Source organism: Megalops cyprinoides, chromosome 8 (genome assembly GCF_013368585.1).
Source record: "Megalops cyprinoides isolate fMegCyp1 chromosome 8, fMegCyp1.pri, whole genome shotgun sequence".
Lineage (NCBI taxonomy): Eukaryota > Metazoa > Chordata > Actinopteri > Elopiformes > Megalopidae > Megalops > Megalops cyprinoides.
Window position 1 is genome coordinate 5,257,604 of NC_050590.1, and position 18,888 is coordinate 5,276,491.

The 18,888-nt window shown below is 44.6% G+C and overlaps 1 protein-coding gene across 1 annotated transcript; it reads left to right on the forward strand.

The window, feature by feature from the left end:
• Positions 1-580: 580 nt before the first annotated feature.
• ireb2 (iron-responsive element binding protein 2) lies at positions 581-15,152 on the forward strand. Its single transcript, XM_036535436.1, has 22 exons — positions 581-662; positions 4,051-4,146; positions 5,238-5,403; positions 5,697-5,834; positions 6,401-6,634; positions 6,797-6,866; positions 7,167-7,350; positions 8,296-8,435; positions 8,541-8,712; positions 8,887-8,987; positions 9,241-9,357; positions 10,056-10,215; positions 10,917-11,052; positions 11,190-11,274; positions 11,548-11,704; positions 11,858-11,982; positions 12,295-12,399; positions 12,676-12,818; positions 13,331-13,478; positions 14,065-14,187; positions 14,467-14,652; positions 15,009-15,152. Exons 1-22 carry the CDS (start codon positions 638-640, stop codon positions 15,129-15,131), a joined length of 2,934 nt encoding a protein of 977 aa, XP_036391329.1. The 5' UTR covers positions 581-637; the 3' UTR covers positions 15,132-15,152.
• Positions 15,153-18,888: the final 3,736 nt, after the last annotated feature.

Sequence of the window (18,888 nt, forward strand, 5' to 3'; positions counted from 1 at the left end):
TATAGCGACAGCTATGTAGTAGATTCTGTAGATTCTGCTTAACAATCTGGAATGTGATCAAGTTCGACCCTTATTCACAGTGTCCATAAATTCTGTCAAAGCCATCATACCATTTACTTACTATAATAACTATGACAAGGATATTATGACAATACAGTACTATGACAATACAGTAAATGAATTGGTCTTTTTTTCCTGAATTACAGGGAGTCTTATAAACGTGATTAATCTGAACTGTATATTATATATTTTTATATTTTATAGGGTAGGCTATTTATATCAGTATATAAATGGTGAGGCACTGATTAGAAGACTGTACTATATAATTCAACAATTTCTGTTATCTTTTCTCTTTCACATGAGTTTTTCCGGAATTGCGTTTTTTGGGAGGGGTGTGCTGAATTTAATTCGGTAAGTAACGCATGTAATTAGATTAAAAAATATATGAATCAAATAAAGGGCGGAAAATATATCTTAGCATTCGGAAATGTGGCACTTTGTAGCTCGCAGCCTGTGGTGGGTTATATATCCGTAGTGGGCGGGCGTTTTCGCTACAGTCTCATTCAGCGATTGGGCTCGATGCGGGGAGTTGCTACAGTGGAGCAGAGCGGCGATCGTGTCGATTTCACAACCCATCATGGCGCTGTGTGCCGCATCAGAAGGTAAGTGTTGCGGGGCCAAAATGAAATAGCGGCGCTGAATAATACTACCGCCGTAAACCGCACAGCGGGGTTAGACGATCACTGTGCGTATAGTAAGCATGTTAAATATGTCGTGATATTTTTTGAGATTGTGATTTATATATTCATATCGTGATCATATGTCGAGCTACAGTGGCTAGCTAGGCTACAATGACAGTAGTGGTACTTTTCATCTTCACAACACATTTTCGTTGCCATATGCTAGTTGCTTGCTAGCCAGTTAACCAGCCGGAAATAGTTGCTATCTATTTTTTTTTGAGCTCACTACGGGGGTTATGAATAAAACCTATTAACTGTAAAATGTACACATGTCAAGACACGTTTGTTTCGTACAGTTCATATCTAATCATGTGCGGTGTTTCCAGTTGTTTAATGGTTTAATGATGGTTTTCTGAATAGCTTGCTAACTGGTTAGCAAGGCAGCAGAAGATGAAAGAGATTTTCCAGGCCAGTATAGCAAGCTAGCTAAATCCAGATAGTTCTCTGTCAGTGACTTTGTCATTGACAGTGGGTAAATATCCAATTGCTATAAACTAAGTGGACCCTTCCCCTTGTTGTTTTCCATGTTTCGTGTGTGCTGTTTGACCTTTGTTGTGCGTACCGTAGCTATCCCAACTGTCTAAAAAGAGCAATTTAGCTAGCAGCTTCAAACGATGTCTCTCTTGATGACGCTTAGACAAATTTTGGGTAGCGTTAGCTAAAACTCAAGTCTCACGAATATGGTTGTTGTTAGTTTAATAAACACAGAAACCCTATTTACTTTGTTGGCCCATAATATACACGGTGTTATGTTCGTACTTACAAATTACCTAATTTCCAAACTTATCTACCGACTGCAGCTCAGCTGCAGCGTAGCTGGTGCCAACGATAACGAGGGCGCGTTCCTGCCTAAAACATCCAATAGACCCCTTCACACACACTTTTAGTTAATGTTCCTTATTATTTTACGACAGTTACTGCAAATTAGGTAAGCAAATTTTTGTCTTGATATATTTATTTAGATTGTAGTTGATATACAAACATTTCTCGTGATCTCAGTGTAACGTGGCTATTTCAGAGAGCCAGGGTTTCCAAATTCATGGGATGTCATGGTCATAAAAATCCAAATATGTTAGGTCGCAGGAGAATTTCAGTCTAGAAACTTCCACAAAGAGCAAGACTTGTTTGAGAGGGATGCCAGATTTAGTTTGGTGTGTAGTCATTTCTGAGCATGTACAAAAGTCAGGGTAACTGGACGAATCCGAGGGACCGAAAATCGTTCTTATTTAGAATATCTGTCTTTATGCAGAACTGAATATTATTGTAAATGAAATTATGTTTGGATTTTGTGCGGTCTCCATTTTTTTATTTTTTAATATTATTATTATTATTTGTGTGATGGGATTGCGTGACATGAGCAACAATTTGTTTTCCGAGTCTGTCTTCTTCAATGCTAAAATTCAAAGATAAAGTATTCTCCATGATGCAATGCAGAGGGCTTTTGCTGCTTCCTCGGCTGTCCGCCTTCATTACCTTGAATAAACTCAACAATAAGTAAATAATAATGCTTGGACATGACCTTTGCTTCAGGTGAATCATTTATTTTGAGGGCTATATTGTTTTTTGGGTTTTTTTTGCGTTTGATTCATTTGTTCTGTTGTAGAGTCCTTTCTCTAAACACAGCACTACAAAATACAGATGCATCACAACTCAGTAGATATACGTTTTTATGGTCATGGAATTTGTCTGAATTTCATGGACATTGCCAAACTGGCAAAAGGACAGGGAACTACCAGCAAAGCCAAAGTATGATCCAGAATTGTCACCATAACAATTCAAGGCGAGACATTTTTAGGTAGGCTTGTTCCATAGGGTGTCCACAGTATGGTAGATCGTTTCAAAAGTAAAAGAGAGGGCCATACGTTGTAACACATTCTTCTACATTTTCACATTCCACAGTTAGTTTGACACAGTTTGGACCCCTTGTGTCACAAATATATTGAAAATATATACTTCCTGAACCCAATATAGTGGAGTTGTGATGGAAACACTTTGGCTCTCTTTTGGTGATTCACTGCAGTCTCATTTTGACCAGAATGTGGGAAGGAAACCTACCACTTCTCTCTAACTCTAAGATAACTGTCAGCAGTTAACACCACAAGCATCCGTTTTAATTTCTCCTTTGCTGCCCGCTGCTCACAGCCCAGCATAGTTGGATTCATTTCATGGGCCTCTTCTGCATGTTACCTATCACTCCTGTCTAAGCTTGACAGTCTTCTTGGCCGGCTTTATTGTGCAGGTCTTTCCTGTTTGACATGTACGTGGAAGTTTTCGAGATGCAGAAAAGAGCTGTCAGAGCTGGCAGCTTGTAATGTGAGATTTTACCGATAACTCACAGCACCGATACTCTTTGTTTCATGACAGATCATTTGTGCAGGCCTGAAAATTTCGACGTGTGTTGACTTTTTTAATTGATTTTCTACAGTTGATTTTTTTTTTTTTGTAATGATCAGCCCAATTTTTTAATGTAGTGACTCATAAACAGAGATATCTCAAGTGAGTGCTTGAATTTAACTCATGATTTTAAATGGCCACAATGGTCCGGTACATCAGTGCTTTGTGTTAACCTCATGGATGTTTCCTTGGTAGAGTTAGAGATTTAGGCAGCGCTCCGTTAAACATCTTTGTTTGAATAGCAAGGGAGAAAGAAAGCCGAGTGAAGAATAGCATTCCTGGCGATTTTTATTTAGAAGAATAAAGGAAGCCCGCGGTGTGCTGATTAAAAAGACTTGACAGGGGAGTAATCTGTGAAAATATGCCTCTGTTCCCTGTGAACTCTGTGGCAACCCCTGACTACTGCGGTCCATGCCAGGGTTCCCTCCTCGCACGGCTCTCCGAGCTTTCAAAGCATGGAGCCGCTATGCAGATCCAGGCGGGAGAAGAGGGGGCAAAGCTCTAAATATACCCCGCTACGGGGTCTGTCAGTTGTTCATGTGTGAGCGAGCCAGCATTCTGGCCAGCCTTGACTCTGGTGGCAGGGTAGCAGCCCCACGATGTGGCAGGTTTGCGCTGCCTTGAATTTTATCTCTAGCTGTAAACTCGTCATGGTAAAACCCGCCCTAACTTTGTTCTCCGTGCATAAGCAATTTCTGAAACCACCAGAATGCCCTGTGGAGTAATTATTGATTTGTCAAGCAGGTCTCCTTTATCAGTAAAGAGAGGTTCACGCAGGAAGTCCGAGGGTTGTGAAGGTGTTCTGTAATCGTAAATGTGCGGATATTGCAGATACCGTTGAGGTCAAATGTAGAATTGGAAAGAAATGATTTGTATTATCAGGTGTTGACATTAATATTTCTGTTTCTCTACACAGGGCATCCTTTTAGCAATTTGATTGACACATTGAAAAGTGAAAAATGTGAAGATAAAAAATTTTTTAATCCACTGAAGCTTAATGACCCAAGATATGGTGAGTATGATTATTGAAACCCAAGCTGACATGGAATTTTTCGCATGCAAGACAGCCAGTTTGGTTGAATGAAAGCAAATGAGTGTTTGGCATTTACAAAACAGACTTGTCAGGGTCAGTTACTGGGATTTCTCTATTTACATCCAGCTAAACATTTTCCCTGTGGTACTTACACCCTGATCAACACTTGCAAACAATAACTGCTAACTATAAATAGGTATATTATGGGCACTCCATAACATGTTTTATCTGTAAACACACCTTTGAATCAGCTCCCTTATTGAACACACCGTCCAAAGATGACAGAATTGCATATTACGAGATCCCACAAGCAACTTGCCAACCATTGTACTAGCTACCTTTATTTTCCTGTCACAGCCAGGGGTGGACACCCCGGCTTCAGAAAGTAAAAGTCCTGCCACGTATTTGTTCCACCCATGCACTACACCAGCTGAATTTAATTAGCACAACTCTTCAGCCAGGTAGAGGGGCTAATTAGTGAAATCACCTTGTTTAGTGAATGGCTAGAATAAATACATGGTAGGACTTTTACTTTCTGAAGCTGGGGTGTCCACCTCTGGTCACGGCCCACACATCTCTCTTTTTTCAAGGCATCCATGAAAAGTGGATGGTTTTGGCAGTCATCACAGGACTTTTTGAGCTGTATGATGAGATTGTCAAGGATTTTATTTGCAGTTTTTTTTTGCATCCTTGAATGATCACAGTATGAGGGATGTATGAGCTCCTTTTTTATACAGTTTTGGTTGGTTAGCAGTGGGGATACATCTAAACAGTTCACCCGAAAGTGATGGTAGTAATAGGTCATTTGTACTTTGCTTGTGGTGTAACCACACCTTAATCCGTCTAGATATAAGATATCATGTGAGTAGCCTTTATGGACTGTTTTTTTTCCAGAAAACTTGATGATAGTGACTTGATAATGGTAATTATAATCTAAAATACTGATCATTTTCAGAGTAACCTACAGTTCCTTTGCAGTGCAGTGCAGATAGTGTAGAAACAGTGATATAAGGTTGAGTGGGGAAGTAGATTTGCCGAGTCAGCATTCCCATCGTGCCTCACCTGTGCAGGCCAACTTCCCCTGTCCATCCGAATCCTCCTGGAGTCCGCCATACGCAAGTGCGATGGCTTCTACGTGCGCGAGGAGGACGTCCAAAACATCCTGGACTGGCGGCAGCAGCAGAGCTCCACTGAAATCGCCTTCTCCCCGGCCAGAGTCCTGCTTCAGGACTTCACGTGAGTATCCATGGCGACAGGGCCCGGTTTGTCGCCCGTCGGCGGAACGTTACAGCTCGGTCCATGCGCTCAGGAGTTGTGATGTCACTGTGGGAAAGGCATAATCGCTCGTCTCTTCAGGTTATGTTACTGGCGGAAGGATGCATTGAGCAGTTTAACAGTGAACTCCCGTTTTCAGCCACCAAATGCTTCCTGGAGCATGTCTGCTGTTATGCGACACCGTGTGATTGGTCAGCAGCGTGCAGTGCAGTCCTGTCACCTGTGGATTGTGACCCAGTGTATTGTTCTCTCAGGGGTATCCCTGCCATGGTGGACCTGGCTGCGATGAGAGATGCCGTGGCCAAGCACGGAGTCGATCCCAACCTAGTTAACCCTACGTGTCCCACCGACCTCATCGTAGACCACTCACTACAGATCGACTTCAGCAAATGGTAACTGGCCTCCACCATTTCTGATTTAACTGCGCTCCTTAGATTTGTCTGTTGTAGCGATAGTGGAAGTTGCCGGCTTGTAGCTTGTTAAAGGGCACCTTGATTACTTTGAAAGTATTTGATCAGATAGTTGGTATGGGATGTCTACAGGGTGCATGTTTTATACATCCATTTGGATATTTTATAATATTCATTTCATTGTTCTAGGGACTTCAGACAAAATTTCAATCTCTTACAATTCCTTCAAACCTTTAAAATATTTCAAGGAATTGTACTAAACTAGTTTGGGGCTGTGCTTTGGTGATGTAACATTGCCAAAGTCCACTCGTAAAAGTAAGGAGAAGAACGGCACACCAGCATGGAATTTAATACCATCCAGACTAAGCTGTCACCTTGAGGTTTTACTTTAATTATTTATTGTGGTTTATAAGGATAAGACAGGAACAGAAGTGTAAGCATGGTTAGAAAGTGCTTGGAAACGTGATAGGAAGTGTCTTTCTCTTTGAATAGAATGGCATGGTGTTTTGAAGCGTTAATCGTCATGGCCCGTTTCCTCGGTGTTGCAGTGCGATTCAGAACGCCCCAAACCCAGGGGGAGGGGAGGGCCACGGCACCCCAATCAAGTCCCCCTCTGCCAAAGCTCCCCAGTCCCGGGGGTCCCAGTGCGGCGGCCAAGGCCAGAGGGGCTGCGGCAAGGGGGCCTGCAACGACCCCCCACCTGCCTCAGGAAGAGCCGCCGCTGCTGTCCAGATCGAGAACACCCCCCTGCTCTGCCCCTTCCATCTGAAGCCCGTCTCCGAGTACGCAAGTCCTTTCCGTACCCTCGCTCACCGTGACATGACCTTCACCACTTCCTCCGCTCACATTTCACACAGTCATGATGTTATTGTTGATGCTGATGTCTTCTCTGCAATTGTGTGTATACTATTAACCTTTTTTTCGGTCATCACTCTTCTCAACAGACCAGAAACAGCCCTCAAGAACCAGGAAATGGAGCTGATTAGAAACAAAGAGAGGCTTCAGTTCTTTAAGGTAGCTTGCTTATCCATATTCTCTGATTTGTTTCATTATGCCAGTACTAGACTTTGTCGGTAGCCAAAGACCCCTATATCATACAATTTTGTGAAAAGCGTGGTCTCTTACAAAGTTTCTCTTGAAGCTTTATCTTTGTAGTTATCAAACTGCTTGTAGTTGTATTTCGAAATGTTCAGTTCTGCTCTTTGAACGATGTAAGCCATGTGAAGTGCTGTTGCTTTGCTACCACAAAGATATGGGTGGAGGGCATCGTGGGTTACCTGGCATTGACTGGAGGTGTGTTGGTGCTTTTCTCAGTGGTGTTCTAAAGCCTTTAAGAACATCAACGTGGTGCCGCCGGACATCGGCGCTGTGCACCAGGTGAACCTGGAGTACCTGTCTCAGGTGGTGCAGGAGCGGGACGGCTTCGTCTTTCCCGACAGCGTGGTGGGCACCGACTCCCACACCACCATGATCAACGGCCTGGGGATCCTCGGCTGGGGTGAGACCTGGAGCCTGGCAACACGCTAGCTGTAATAGGCTGAATTTAATTTGAGGAAGGAAAAAAGAAAAACAGACAGCTACCGCCAGGGAGTCCAGACAGCGCATCTGTTTTTTGATGGGAACAGCATGCTGAGGTTCAAAGTAGTTCATCGACCTTAGGAATCAGTGCTCAAATGCATTATCTTGAAGCTGGAAGGTACTCTGTTTTCTCAAAAATCTGCTCTCTGGGCTTCCTAATGGCTTAGTCAATTAAGGTGATTATTCTGAGCACGGCCTAGCCCCACTGCATCATCAGCCAATGATATCTGGGAGGAAGTGTGGCCTGGTGGTGGTGAGATTTATCCAGGAATCATTGCAGTGAATGTTTACCATGCTGAAAGGATTTTATAGGTTTATTGTCAGTCATTCGTCACCACTTTTAATATCTTTTACTGTCAGCTGCTTATAACAGCGGTGGAACAAATATGGACTATGTTGATAAGGTTTCGCAGATTTAGTCCTTCTGTCATGCCCTCTAGTGGCTTCTCAGGCGCCTTTGGAGGGCCTCTGAGAGTGCTTCAGTGTAGCTGCCCCCATCCTCCAGTCGGCTTTCGCCCTGCCGGTGCAGCCGTGTCCAAGTATATATCGGAGGATTGCACTCGCCTTGTTTCTCTCACACAGAGCGAGCAAAGAGAGGAACTTTATGTACAGTTGCTGATTCAGAATTGCGGTGAAAGAGTGGAAGAAGCTTAAAAATTCAGTGACTTTTCACAGCAGCATTTCCTCTTTCCCTGCTTTTGAGATTCTTAAGAAGGGTTTTAAATTGTGCAGCAGCGGTCCGCTGGTCTCTGCTCTCTGTGTCCTAAGCGTCTGCTGCGTCAGAACCCCAAGGCAGTAATTGCAGCTGCCATCAACCAAGCTGTTCCGCCGTTAAAATGGAATGCTGTTGCGCTGTGTTCGGCAGGAGTGGGCGGTATAGAATCGGAGGCGGTCATGCTGGGCCAGCCCGTCTCCCTGACGCTGCCCCAGGTCGTAGGCTGCAAACTGATGGGATCCATCAACACCCTGACCACGTCCATAGACATCGTCCTGGGGATCACCAAGGTAGAGCAGCGCTCACCTGACGAGAGCCCCGTGTCCATCCCCCGTGCAGCCTCATCCAGAGCGCGCAGGGTCATGAGGTTAAAAATGTCCCCATTTTCTTCCCAGCACCTTCGCCAGGCCGGTATTGCTGGGAGGTTCGTGGAGTTCTTTGGGCCAGGCGTTTCCCAGCTGTCCGCTCCAGACCGTACGACCATCGCCAACATGTGCCCCGAATACAACGCCACCGTCAGCTTTTTCCCCGTAGATGATGTCACACTGAAGCACTTTAAGCAAACAAGTAAGCTATGTTGTGAGGATGATGTTATTGTGTTGGTTTTGTCGGAGAGATAGACACCTATTACTTAGCTGATGTTGCACGTGTGTCATATATAGTACTATTGACATGTTTGTAAGTGTACTTGGTATACAGCGTAATGACCACATACACTGATATTTTGCTGTTTCCCCCCAGACTTTAGTGAGGAGAAACTTGAATTACTGGAGGCATACCTTAAGGCTGTGAAACTGTTTAGAAGTTATCAGGACTCTTCAGAAGATCCACAGTATTCAGAGGTAAATATTTGCTTTCCTAAAAGTTAACAGAAGATTTTGAAAAACCCAAATGTGCTAGTATGCTTTCTTTTTTTCACTGGTTTCACTGGTTTTCCTCATTATTGTCGAATTCATGTCCGTGTAACACTGCCTTTTGCCGGCGAAATGCACCCAGATTTGACAGGCTCTTAAGTGTAACCGGGTCATGTGAACTTTGGGAGCACACAAGGATGATATGAAATCTGATTGGTTGTGCCCACCTGTTTGTTTCCAGGTGATAGAAATAAACCTCAGCTCCATCGTCCCCCATGTCAGCGGGCCCAAGAGGCCTCAGGACAGAGTGGCTGTCAGCAACATGAAGACGGACTTCCTGTCCTGCCTCAATGAGAAGGTGAGAAGGTATACCTGAGTGTGGTGATGCAGGGAGGGAGAGTGCAAAGCGTACCACTCGTAATGATCCAGATTTACGGCTCAGAATGCCGTCAAATACCAACAGTCATCTGAAGACTCAAAATCAAGATCTGCAACAAGAAAGGTCTGCCTAAAGACTGATTTTCTTCTGCTGGTGTGTCTGTGGTGTCATTGTATTTATACCATATTAATATCAATGTATGATTTAAACTGTTATTTATCCAGCCTGCGTGTGGGAATATAACTCCTGTTTATAACCATGCAACCTGAAGATCCATTTTCTCATAGGATTTTTAGGGACACAGTGTGTGTCAACAGCACAGACTGCCTGTACACTAACGCTTCAGAGTGCAGCTCAGACACCAGTGTGTGTCAGTGCAGCCGTTCCTTTGAAAGCTGGTTCCTCCAGTGTAACGAACCACACAGCCAGACAGCGGTAGCTGAATGTTGCAGGGTTACCACACTTCTACCATATGCCTACCGCTGGTGATGAAATAACTATTTTCTCCTCATTTCACTTCCTCTTAACAGACTGTAGGTATCTTCTCATTTTTTGTGAATTATGGTCATTTAGTGTCGTTCATTATAAGTTGACAGAGGTTGCCAAGCCCCCCCCCCTGTAGATCCTGCTTCCTGGTTGATAGTCTGAGCATTTCACCTTCTTCTCTTGTCTCCCAGGTGGGCTTCAAAGGGTTCCACATTCCTGTGGAGAAGCAGGAGACCCTGATGCCTTTCCTCCATGAAGGCCGGGAGTACAAGCTGGCCCACGGCTCCGTCGTTATCGCCGCTGTCATCAGCTGCACGAATAACTGTAACCCCTCTGTCATGCTGACTGCGGGTGAGAAGGGGAACGGTCATCGCCGGGGAACACCACTTGTATTAATGCTGTTTACGTTGCTGTTTATTTTACATTTAGTATTGTGATGTGTTTTGGATTCTGTGACTGATATATATGGTGGTATACCTGGCTTCCCCTTTCTGGTCAGGCTGCACAAGTTAACTTGTGGTAGGGCACGAATGGTGCTTTGCTCACACTCACTGGTCTGTGAGTGTTGTTAGCCTGGTGTGACACTGTTGCCCGTTTAACTTGAATGGATACACTTACATTGCTGGAAGTTGCTCTTGGTAAGAGTGTCTGCTAAATGAATGTCATGTAATATAATGCTAATGATACTGAATTACACTTCTGTATCTCCTTGCTGTGGAACACCATTATTTATAGTAATACTAGTAATAGTGTCAATGTAGTAGTAGTAATGAATTGCTTTGAAAGGACCTCAGAGCATTTCGTAGTGAGGGGGAGAGGACTCGCCTCTCTCAGCTACGGTGTTTAGTACCCGCCTGGGTAAAATCTCACCACTCTGTTTCTATCACACAGAAGACCTGGCAGAGTAGATTTAATTAGTGCTGTTGGCTGGCAGTCTCTGTTAATTTCCTGAACAGATGAGAGTGAGGCGGTGTTAGTCACGTCATCTTGGTGGCTTGAGCAGCAGGTTGAGACTGACAGCCCCCCCCCCCTGCTGCTGTTTGTGTGGGCAGGTTTATTGGCGAAGAAGGTGGTGGAGGCGGGCTTGGCGGTCAAGCCTTATATCCGGACCAGCCTGGCCCCAGGCAGCGGGATGGTGACCCATTACCTCAGTGCCAGCGGTGTCCTGCCTTACCTCAGTCGGCTTGGGTGCGTGGCGCGACCGTGAACGATGAGGGGCTGATCTTGCTCTGGCTGATGTGATGTTGGGGGGGGGGGGGGGGGGGGGGTTGTATTGGCGCTGTGTTGCAATTTCGGCGTGTTTATGCTTGTTTTATGTGGTGCAGGTTTGAGGTGATTGGTTATGGATGTGCCACATGCGTAGGGAACACTGCACCCTTACCGGAAGCTGTTGTTGGTGCCATTAAACAGGTATTTCATTTGCAACTGCCTCCAGTTGTTCTTAGTATTTAACATATGTTTGTGTGTTTGAATATTAATTTATATATTACATTTAATTATGCATTGTATAATTAATATACATTTTAGACTCGCAGCACGGTTTTTTTGCTCTTCTGCAATTCATACGAAGAGAGATAGCATAACATTATGGTTTCACTTTTGTAATGTAACTTCACTTGTAACGTGTTAAATGAAAAATGCACGGAAAAAGACATTAATCCCTGTGCCATTCTGTTTGTGCAGGGAGACTTGGTTGCGTGTGGAGTGCTTTCTGGAAACAGACACTTTGAGGGCCGTCTGTGTGACTGCGTGCGTGCCAACTATCTGGCCTCCCCACCCTTGGTGGTGGCCTACGCCATCGCTGGAACTGTAGATATCGACTTTGAAACAGAGCCTTTAGGTGCGTAAACATTTGGTATAGGGGCATACCTGCTATTCTCTGTGAACTTCAGTGAGAATCACAGCTGTCTGTTGGGGGAGAGGCCGTCAGGTGGTTTGGGGGTCTTGATTGGGCACAACTGTGTCTAACCCAGGGGCTTGTGTTTTGGTCCAGGTGTGAATTCGGAGGGTAAGGAGGTGTACTTGCGTGACGTGTGGCCCACTCGGGAGGAGGTCCAGCACACCGAGGGACACACTGTCATCTCGTCCATGTTCAAAGAAGTCAGGCACAGAATGGAGGTGCGTTCTGGCGTTCCTCACCTGACACCTTCAGGTGTCCACCAACAAAAAAAAAATCTGAAGAAAATTGCACCCTGCGCTTTCTCCTTCTCCAGAGCTGCATGGACATGGCCTTCACTACTGTCGCAATGCAGGGCAGAACACGCCCTTCGGTCCTGTTTCAGGCACCACGCTTCTGTGAAATTCTGTGTCAAAAAGCGCTGTGGAAAAACAAAATCCTAGAACAAACATTCCCTGTTTTGACACCCGCGTGGCAGTGGCTGCGCATGCCGTGTTTCCATTCTGATGGTGTTCTCTCTCTGTCGTTTCCAGAAAGGGAACAAGCTATGGAGCAACCTCGAAGCACCTGAATCAGAGCTGTTCCCTTGGGATCCCAAATCTACATACATCAGGTGTCCCTCCTTCTTCAACAAACTTGTGAGTTAAGTTTCCTGCTTGGTTCCAACAACCGGCATGTCCCGCCTCTGTTTTCTGTGGTCTGACCACCTCTGTGGTCTGTTTTATCAATGGAAGTTTTTGTAGTGCTTTGGCTTGTTGGTTTGTTTTTTTTGTTTTCTTTTACAGACTGTGTTACTTTCTGCTGCTTTCTGAGTTTCATAAGTGAATTTTCTGTAGACAGTTTAAGAAAGTTTGGCAATTGTGATTGTGTAGTCAAGCTGATCAAAGGTTTTGTTTTCTCTCTCTCTTTTGTAGACAAAAGAGCCGTCTCCACCCCAGTCTATAGAGAACGCCCATGCCTTGCTGTTTCTGGGGGACATGGTGACGACTGATCATATCTCCCCAGCTGGGAGTATTGCGCGGGTCAGTCCTGCTGCCAAGTACCTCATAAGCAAGCGGTAAGAGTTCTGAGCCTTATCACCACCTGCAGGAGCATAAATAGGGGCTGGAATGTGGAATGTTGGACTGCATTCCATGGGCACAATGTGTGTCACAAGCAGTCTGACACAAAGGCCTCTGGGAGGTGACGTCCATAGATATAGGTGGCAATATATAGTTTAAACTCTGAACTTCATTTCCCGTCAGTCCTCTTTTCAAAACAGTGTGGCCCTGCTTCTGACACTCCATTTAGCTTTTCCTGTGAAAATTAGACAGTTGTGGTTTCCTGTCTGTGTTGTCTGTGCATTTTTGCCTACATGTTTGTGTAAACCCATGTGTTTCTGAAACCACTATGCATTTGTGCATTTGCTTACAGTTTTAGTAAGGGATTTGTCTGAATGCAATGATTTATTTAACAATTTATTGGATAAGTTCATATGTAATGTCTCTTAATGAGTGTGCTGACGTTCTGGAGAAAGTGTTTTTTTTTTTTTCAGCTAAATTATAACTGCTTTTGCTAACTGCTTTTTAGCCTTACGCCTCGTGAGTTTAACTCGTATGGAGCCCGAAGGGGGAATGATGCCGTGATGACCCGCGGGACGTTTGCCAGCATCAAACTCCAGAACCGCTTCATCGGGAAGACGGGGCCGAAGACTTTGCACATCCCATCAGGCCAGACGGTAAGTCTCTGTGGGGAGATCGTGGTGCCGATATGTTAGTAAAACAGAATAGCTGCATGACTGCTTGCCTTGACTCGGCCTGCGTCATTCTTGTTACCTCACCAATATGATATCATCTGATCAGAGGCTTTGTTTTGTCAAAAAAACTTATTTTTAACTGTCTTTTACTGTTAAACACACGACCACGTTCTGACCCTTTTATGTTGCATGGGTCTGCACTGTTGTAGCTGATGTGGTTGTGCTCGGTGTCGTAGCTGGACCTGATGTGGTTGTGCTCGGTGTCGTAGCTGGACCTGATGTGGTTCTGCTCGGTGTCGTAGCTGGACCTGATGTGGTTGTGCTCGGTGTCGTAGCTGGACCTGATGTGGTTTTGCTCTGTGTCGTAGCTGGACCTGATGTGGTTCTGCTCGGTGTCATAGCTGGACCTGATGTGGTTTGTGCTCGGCGTCGTAGCTGGACCTGATGTGGTTGTGCTCGGTGTCGTAGCTGGACCTGATGTGGTTGTGCTCGGTGTCGTAGCCGGACCTGATGTGGTTTGTGCTCGGCGTCGTAGCTGGACCTGATGTGGTTGTGCTCTGCGTTTTAGCTGGATGTGTACGATGCAGCGGAGCGCTACCAGAGAGAAGGGATCCCCCTCATCATCCTTGCGGGAAAGAAGTATGGCTCTGGAAGCTCCCGTGACTGGGCTGCCAAAGGACCCTACCTGCTGGTACCAGCCCAAACGCCGCCCAGCTCACTGCTGACTCTTTCTGCCCTCAGCACTACACCAGCCACACAGGACAAACGCATGCTGGAAGACCTACTGATAACATCACTGTCAATATCGCTGTACATGCTCAAGCTTCTGAGCTAGCAGCTTATTAGCTCGCAGCACATGGGAATCTCACAGTGACAGTTGATTGTATTTGTACGTCCCTGCTCTGGGTTCTCTCTCTGTTTGAGCAGTGGCACCTCCTCATTACGCCTTCTCGCTCTCCGTGTCCCGCAGGGCGTGAGGGCGGTGATTGCAGAGAGTTTCGAGAAGATGCACAAAAATCACCTGGTGGGCATGGGGATAGCGCCGCTCCAGTTCCTGCCGGGGGACACCGCCGACTCCCTGGAGCTCTGTGGGAAGGAGAAGTTCTCTGTGGCCATCCCAGAGGACCTGTCCCCACGACAAGAACTGACCGTCAAGGCAAGCCATCAGATTGCATTTACATAACACTGAATTATGTCTGTCAGCCTCTGTCATTTAGCAGACTCTTTTATCCAGAACGATGTACACGGGTTACAATTTTTCCATGTTGTCCATGTATATGGCTGGATATTTACTGAGGCATTTGTGGGTTAAGTACTTTGCCTAAACGGCAGTGCTCCAGCGGGGAATTGAACTGGCAAACTTTCGGTTACGAGCCCTGCTCCTTAACCACTGTACTACCCTGTCACGAATCCTGCTCCATCAATAATTAAACTGAGAAACCAAGTTTACGACCTCTGCCCCGCAGATCATCAGATTCAGTGTGGTTTTTTTTTTTTTTTTTGTTGTTGCAGACGAGCACAGGGAAGAGCTTCAGAGTGACGGCGCTGTTCGAGAGCGAGATGGACGTGGTATTCTATCGGCACGGCGGGATCCTGCGATATGTCGCTCGTAACATGGTTCAGCAGTGGTGCTGATGCGCCCCCCTCCCCGACCCCCCCCCCCCCCCCCCCCCCCCCCCCGCCATGCCGCCTGAACCCCCCAGTGGACTCTTCTGCTTACAGCTGTTCCCTCTCCCGCTCTCACCTCGGCAATAACGAGCGCCGCCATGCCCCCGCTTCTGATGACATCAGTAACAGTTTCCCGTGTACTACAGAGTCCGTCTCCTTATAACGGCTGTGCGAAAGCAAGCGCTCGGCACTTAAGCTGTGGCTTACTGTCTAAAACACCTAGTGACACAGAGTCCTTTTGGATCTTCTATGCATTGATATGTGGCTGAGATTTTTTTAAAATTACATTACACTATATAAAATTACTATTATTGGGCAGGCGCTCTTATACAGAGCTTACATGGGTTACAACTCACATAATTGTGTATTATTTATAATGGAATAATCTTTTAGCTGTTAAAAGTCCAGTGTTGTGTGTCTTTCTGCAGGAGCATGAGTTTGCTTGCCAGTGTTAGCTCGCCTTGTGGCAGTTCTCCAAACTCAGAGCAGAACATTCCGGTGACATCAGTAGGTGTCATAGACAGTATCCTCAGAATGCCTGAGTGTTCTCTGACGTCACTGCTGTCTGCTGATTGGCTCTGCAGTACACGGGCAGACATGGATGATGGTGTTGGGCTGGGCTGGCTGTAAATGCTGATCTCTCCTGGCTGCAGCGTTGTGTACCAACAGCCAGGGGGCCTCATGCCACCTTTTGCCATTGCGCAACAGCGCCACCCAGTGTCAACCAGTGGACTCCTTCATTTCTTCTCCGCTGAGGCCTCCTTCTTGCACTTGAAAACATCTGGTGTCCTTTATGACAGTATGTTGGCTGCTGTGAAAGAACTATAGAACTATGCTCTTTTTTTGCTGAGTGTGTGTAAATACGTGGTGAAATTGCCGAATTTTGCATAGGAGATTTTCCTGTCTCTTTGGATCTTACTGCTGCTGTGAGTTGAACCATAGACAGCATGTCCTAACCCAAACACCCCCAACCCCCACCCCCCTGACCCTACCCCCCCGGTGCTTCTGCAGGCAGTTTGAAAGACCATATTTCTATAAAAAAAAAGAAACCAACAACAAACTCAAAGATTCATGGTGCTTAATCATGTGTGTGCTTGGTGTCTGATTCAGTCTCACAAATACGTACTGAGTAGTTCTGTAAAAATACATTTTAACACTCACCACGCTTGTTTTCCCTTTGGAGTTGATGATGTGGTTTGACATTTCAACATTTCTGGCTGTCAGAGGTATGTATGCTCTGTTGTGAACAAAGGCCACACCGTCATGCAGCAATGTAAGAAACGAGATGGTTTTTGTTAATAATGTATTTCTTAAGCAATACTGCTAGTACTTGAATGTTCTGCAGGGGCAGTGCTATTTCAGATGTTACTTTCATTGCTGAATTGCAACAACTTGATGGATGTCCTTGTTAATAAATTGTACAGTACTATGTCAAGTAGTAGCTTATTACAAGATCGGGGTCAAAAAATTACTTTCCACGTGTAACACTAACAGCAGGTAAATTTTCTGTTACCTCAGTCTTTGGAATAGTTTTTTTTTCCTTCCCACATTACGTTCAGCTGAGCCTATGATGTTAGTATGTGACCTTGTGAGACTGATAAAGAGTAAAACGTCTGCCTGAATATTATGTTTTGTGTTTGAAAAAAAAAAAAAAAAAAAGATCAACAAGTCTGACATGCTGCGTCTCAAGCAGAACTTTGCCAATTTTTATGTTTTCGGAGTTGCTCACCTTTTAAGTCACAGAGATCGGCATTAGAGTCCAAGGAAGATCTTTATGGCCTCCGACCTTGGAAGTGGGAAGCGTTATGCCTGGTGAAATTTTCCTGGAGGCATGTTGTTTAGGACTTACTATCATTAATGTTATACTCATTTTCCTTAAGCACCTGAAACAATGCATATCAGGTGTGCGATCATTTTTATCCTGTTGTGTATATTATTTTTTAAACATGATACCGAAGCAAACCCTGGAGATTGAATGATGTCATTTCACTGTGGCTGCTGCTTTTAAGAATTTGGCAGGCTGTTTTGACCAGAGGTCAGCAGCCCCAGGTTTATGTAAAAGGTGTACAATACTCCAGTTTTTATTTGGTTGGTTGCCTGGCCTTCTGCTGATACTGCAATCCAACTCTGCATTTTAACACAGCTTTGCCTTTCAAATGGGGTGGAAATTGTTGCACTTCAGTTTTATAGTTGTACTTTCAGTGTAGATTGAAATCGCAGAAGAATGTTTTAAACCCTCAGTTGGAAGTAGTGTGTGCACACAGTAACTTAAACGTGAATCTATAACCTTTATGTGGTGTGTTGCTTTATGTATAGCATTCCTGTTCTTGGGGTTTGGCAATATGGCTTTTCAAGACAATTCTCTTCATTTTTCATGTTTGGAACACATGACGTTATGCAATGTAAGAGCATATATAGCACAAGCCAACCAGCTGTTCATCACAAAAAAATTGTAAAAAAAAAAAAAAAAAATGTATCTGACTGTAACAATTATTGGTCATATTGTAAATAATTTTTCATAAAGAATTACATGAAAATACGACTTTGTATTATTCAAAATATGATGATGCTTATTTACTTTGCGAACAAACTCATCAAAGGCAATACTTGCAGTTTAAGTTAATTACATGATTCTGTAAAACATCCCTGCAGGACATTACAGCCCGAGTGATGCAAACGTTTAAAGACTGCACACACGCTGCATGTGTATGCTGCACTACAACATATGTCATAGAGAATATGAATTGATTAGAGTGGTATGTCTTTTAACTTATTACCGGTGACGATCAATGAAGTTGATACAGTAACCTAATATGATGGCTGTGGTCAAATAAAATGGAATGGAATGCACAGTGCACAGTATATTCGTAATGCATTGAATATCATGAAACTTGCACACTTGGTTCATCTATCATTTAATTATCTGCCTTTATAAGAAAAACGCCCTCAACGTTGAAAGAAGTTGCCGTTGATAGGGTGGAACTTCACTCCAGGAGCTTCAATAAATGAGGAAAGTCAGGAACCAGCCACAGAGAGAGCTTCAATCAACAATCAAGATGTATTAGCAGCAATGGGAAAGCAAACTCCAGCACTTTAGCTGTAGCTTATTGTCTAAAACACCAGGTATGTGACATATACGCATACGGAGCCAAGTAGAAACAGCACTCTCAAGTACAGAGATGTGGACCACAAGTCCACCTTACTGAGACTCCTTCTTCTCTGTCTGACTTACAGTACCTTATGATGATCTTAGGATGGCTCCAGGCCTTAATGGCCTTTGAGAATTGTAGCACAACCTTTTCCTGGGAATATAGTTATCTCCCCAGGGTACCATTAGTTGGCTGTCTATTTGGTTGCAGTGACAGAAGAAAGTGTGCTGCTTTTATATATAATTTGACAGAAAGGAATGATTACATGATCACAGAAAGGTACATGAGGGTTAAGATATTTTACCGAGCCCCATCACCATTGATACCATGCCATACATTAGGCAACAAACGGCAGTACTCAGCCGAAGTTTCTTTGTACTTAAAAAAGGACATTTCTTTTAAATTCCAGCATGCAGTTAAGAGGTAAAAAGATGTGAAATGCAGTGACTTCTGCTGCTACATACTGAAATGAAGAGCACCAAAAAGAACGGTTCACTTTAGAGATTAACTGAATGCAACTGGCAGACCTAAGGTGGGGGAAGTGTTTGCAGTAGATATGTAAGATGACAGGTCAG

Bases quoted from the DNA above. Each gene is read 5' to 3' on its own strand.
- ireb2 (XM_036535436.1), top strand. From the start codon at position 638: ATGGCGCTGTGTGCCGCATCAGAAG. The intron at 11,053-11,189 runs GTGCGTGGCGCG...TATGTGGTGCAG, and splicing joins CCTTACCTCAGTCGGCTTGG to GTTTGAGGTGATTGGTTATG. The intron at 11,275-11,547 runs GTATTTCATTTG...CTGTTTGTGCAG, and splicing joins TTGTTGGTGCCATTAAACAG to GGAGACTTGGTTGCGTGTGG.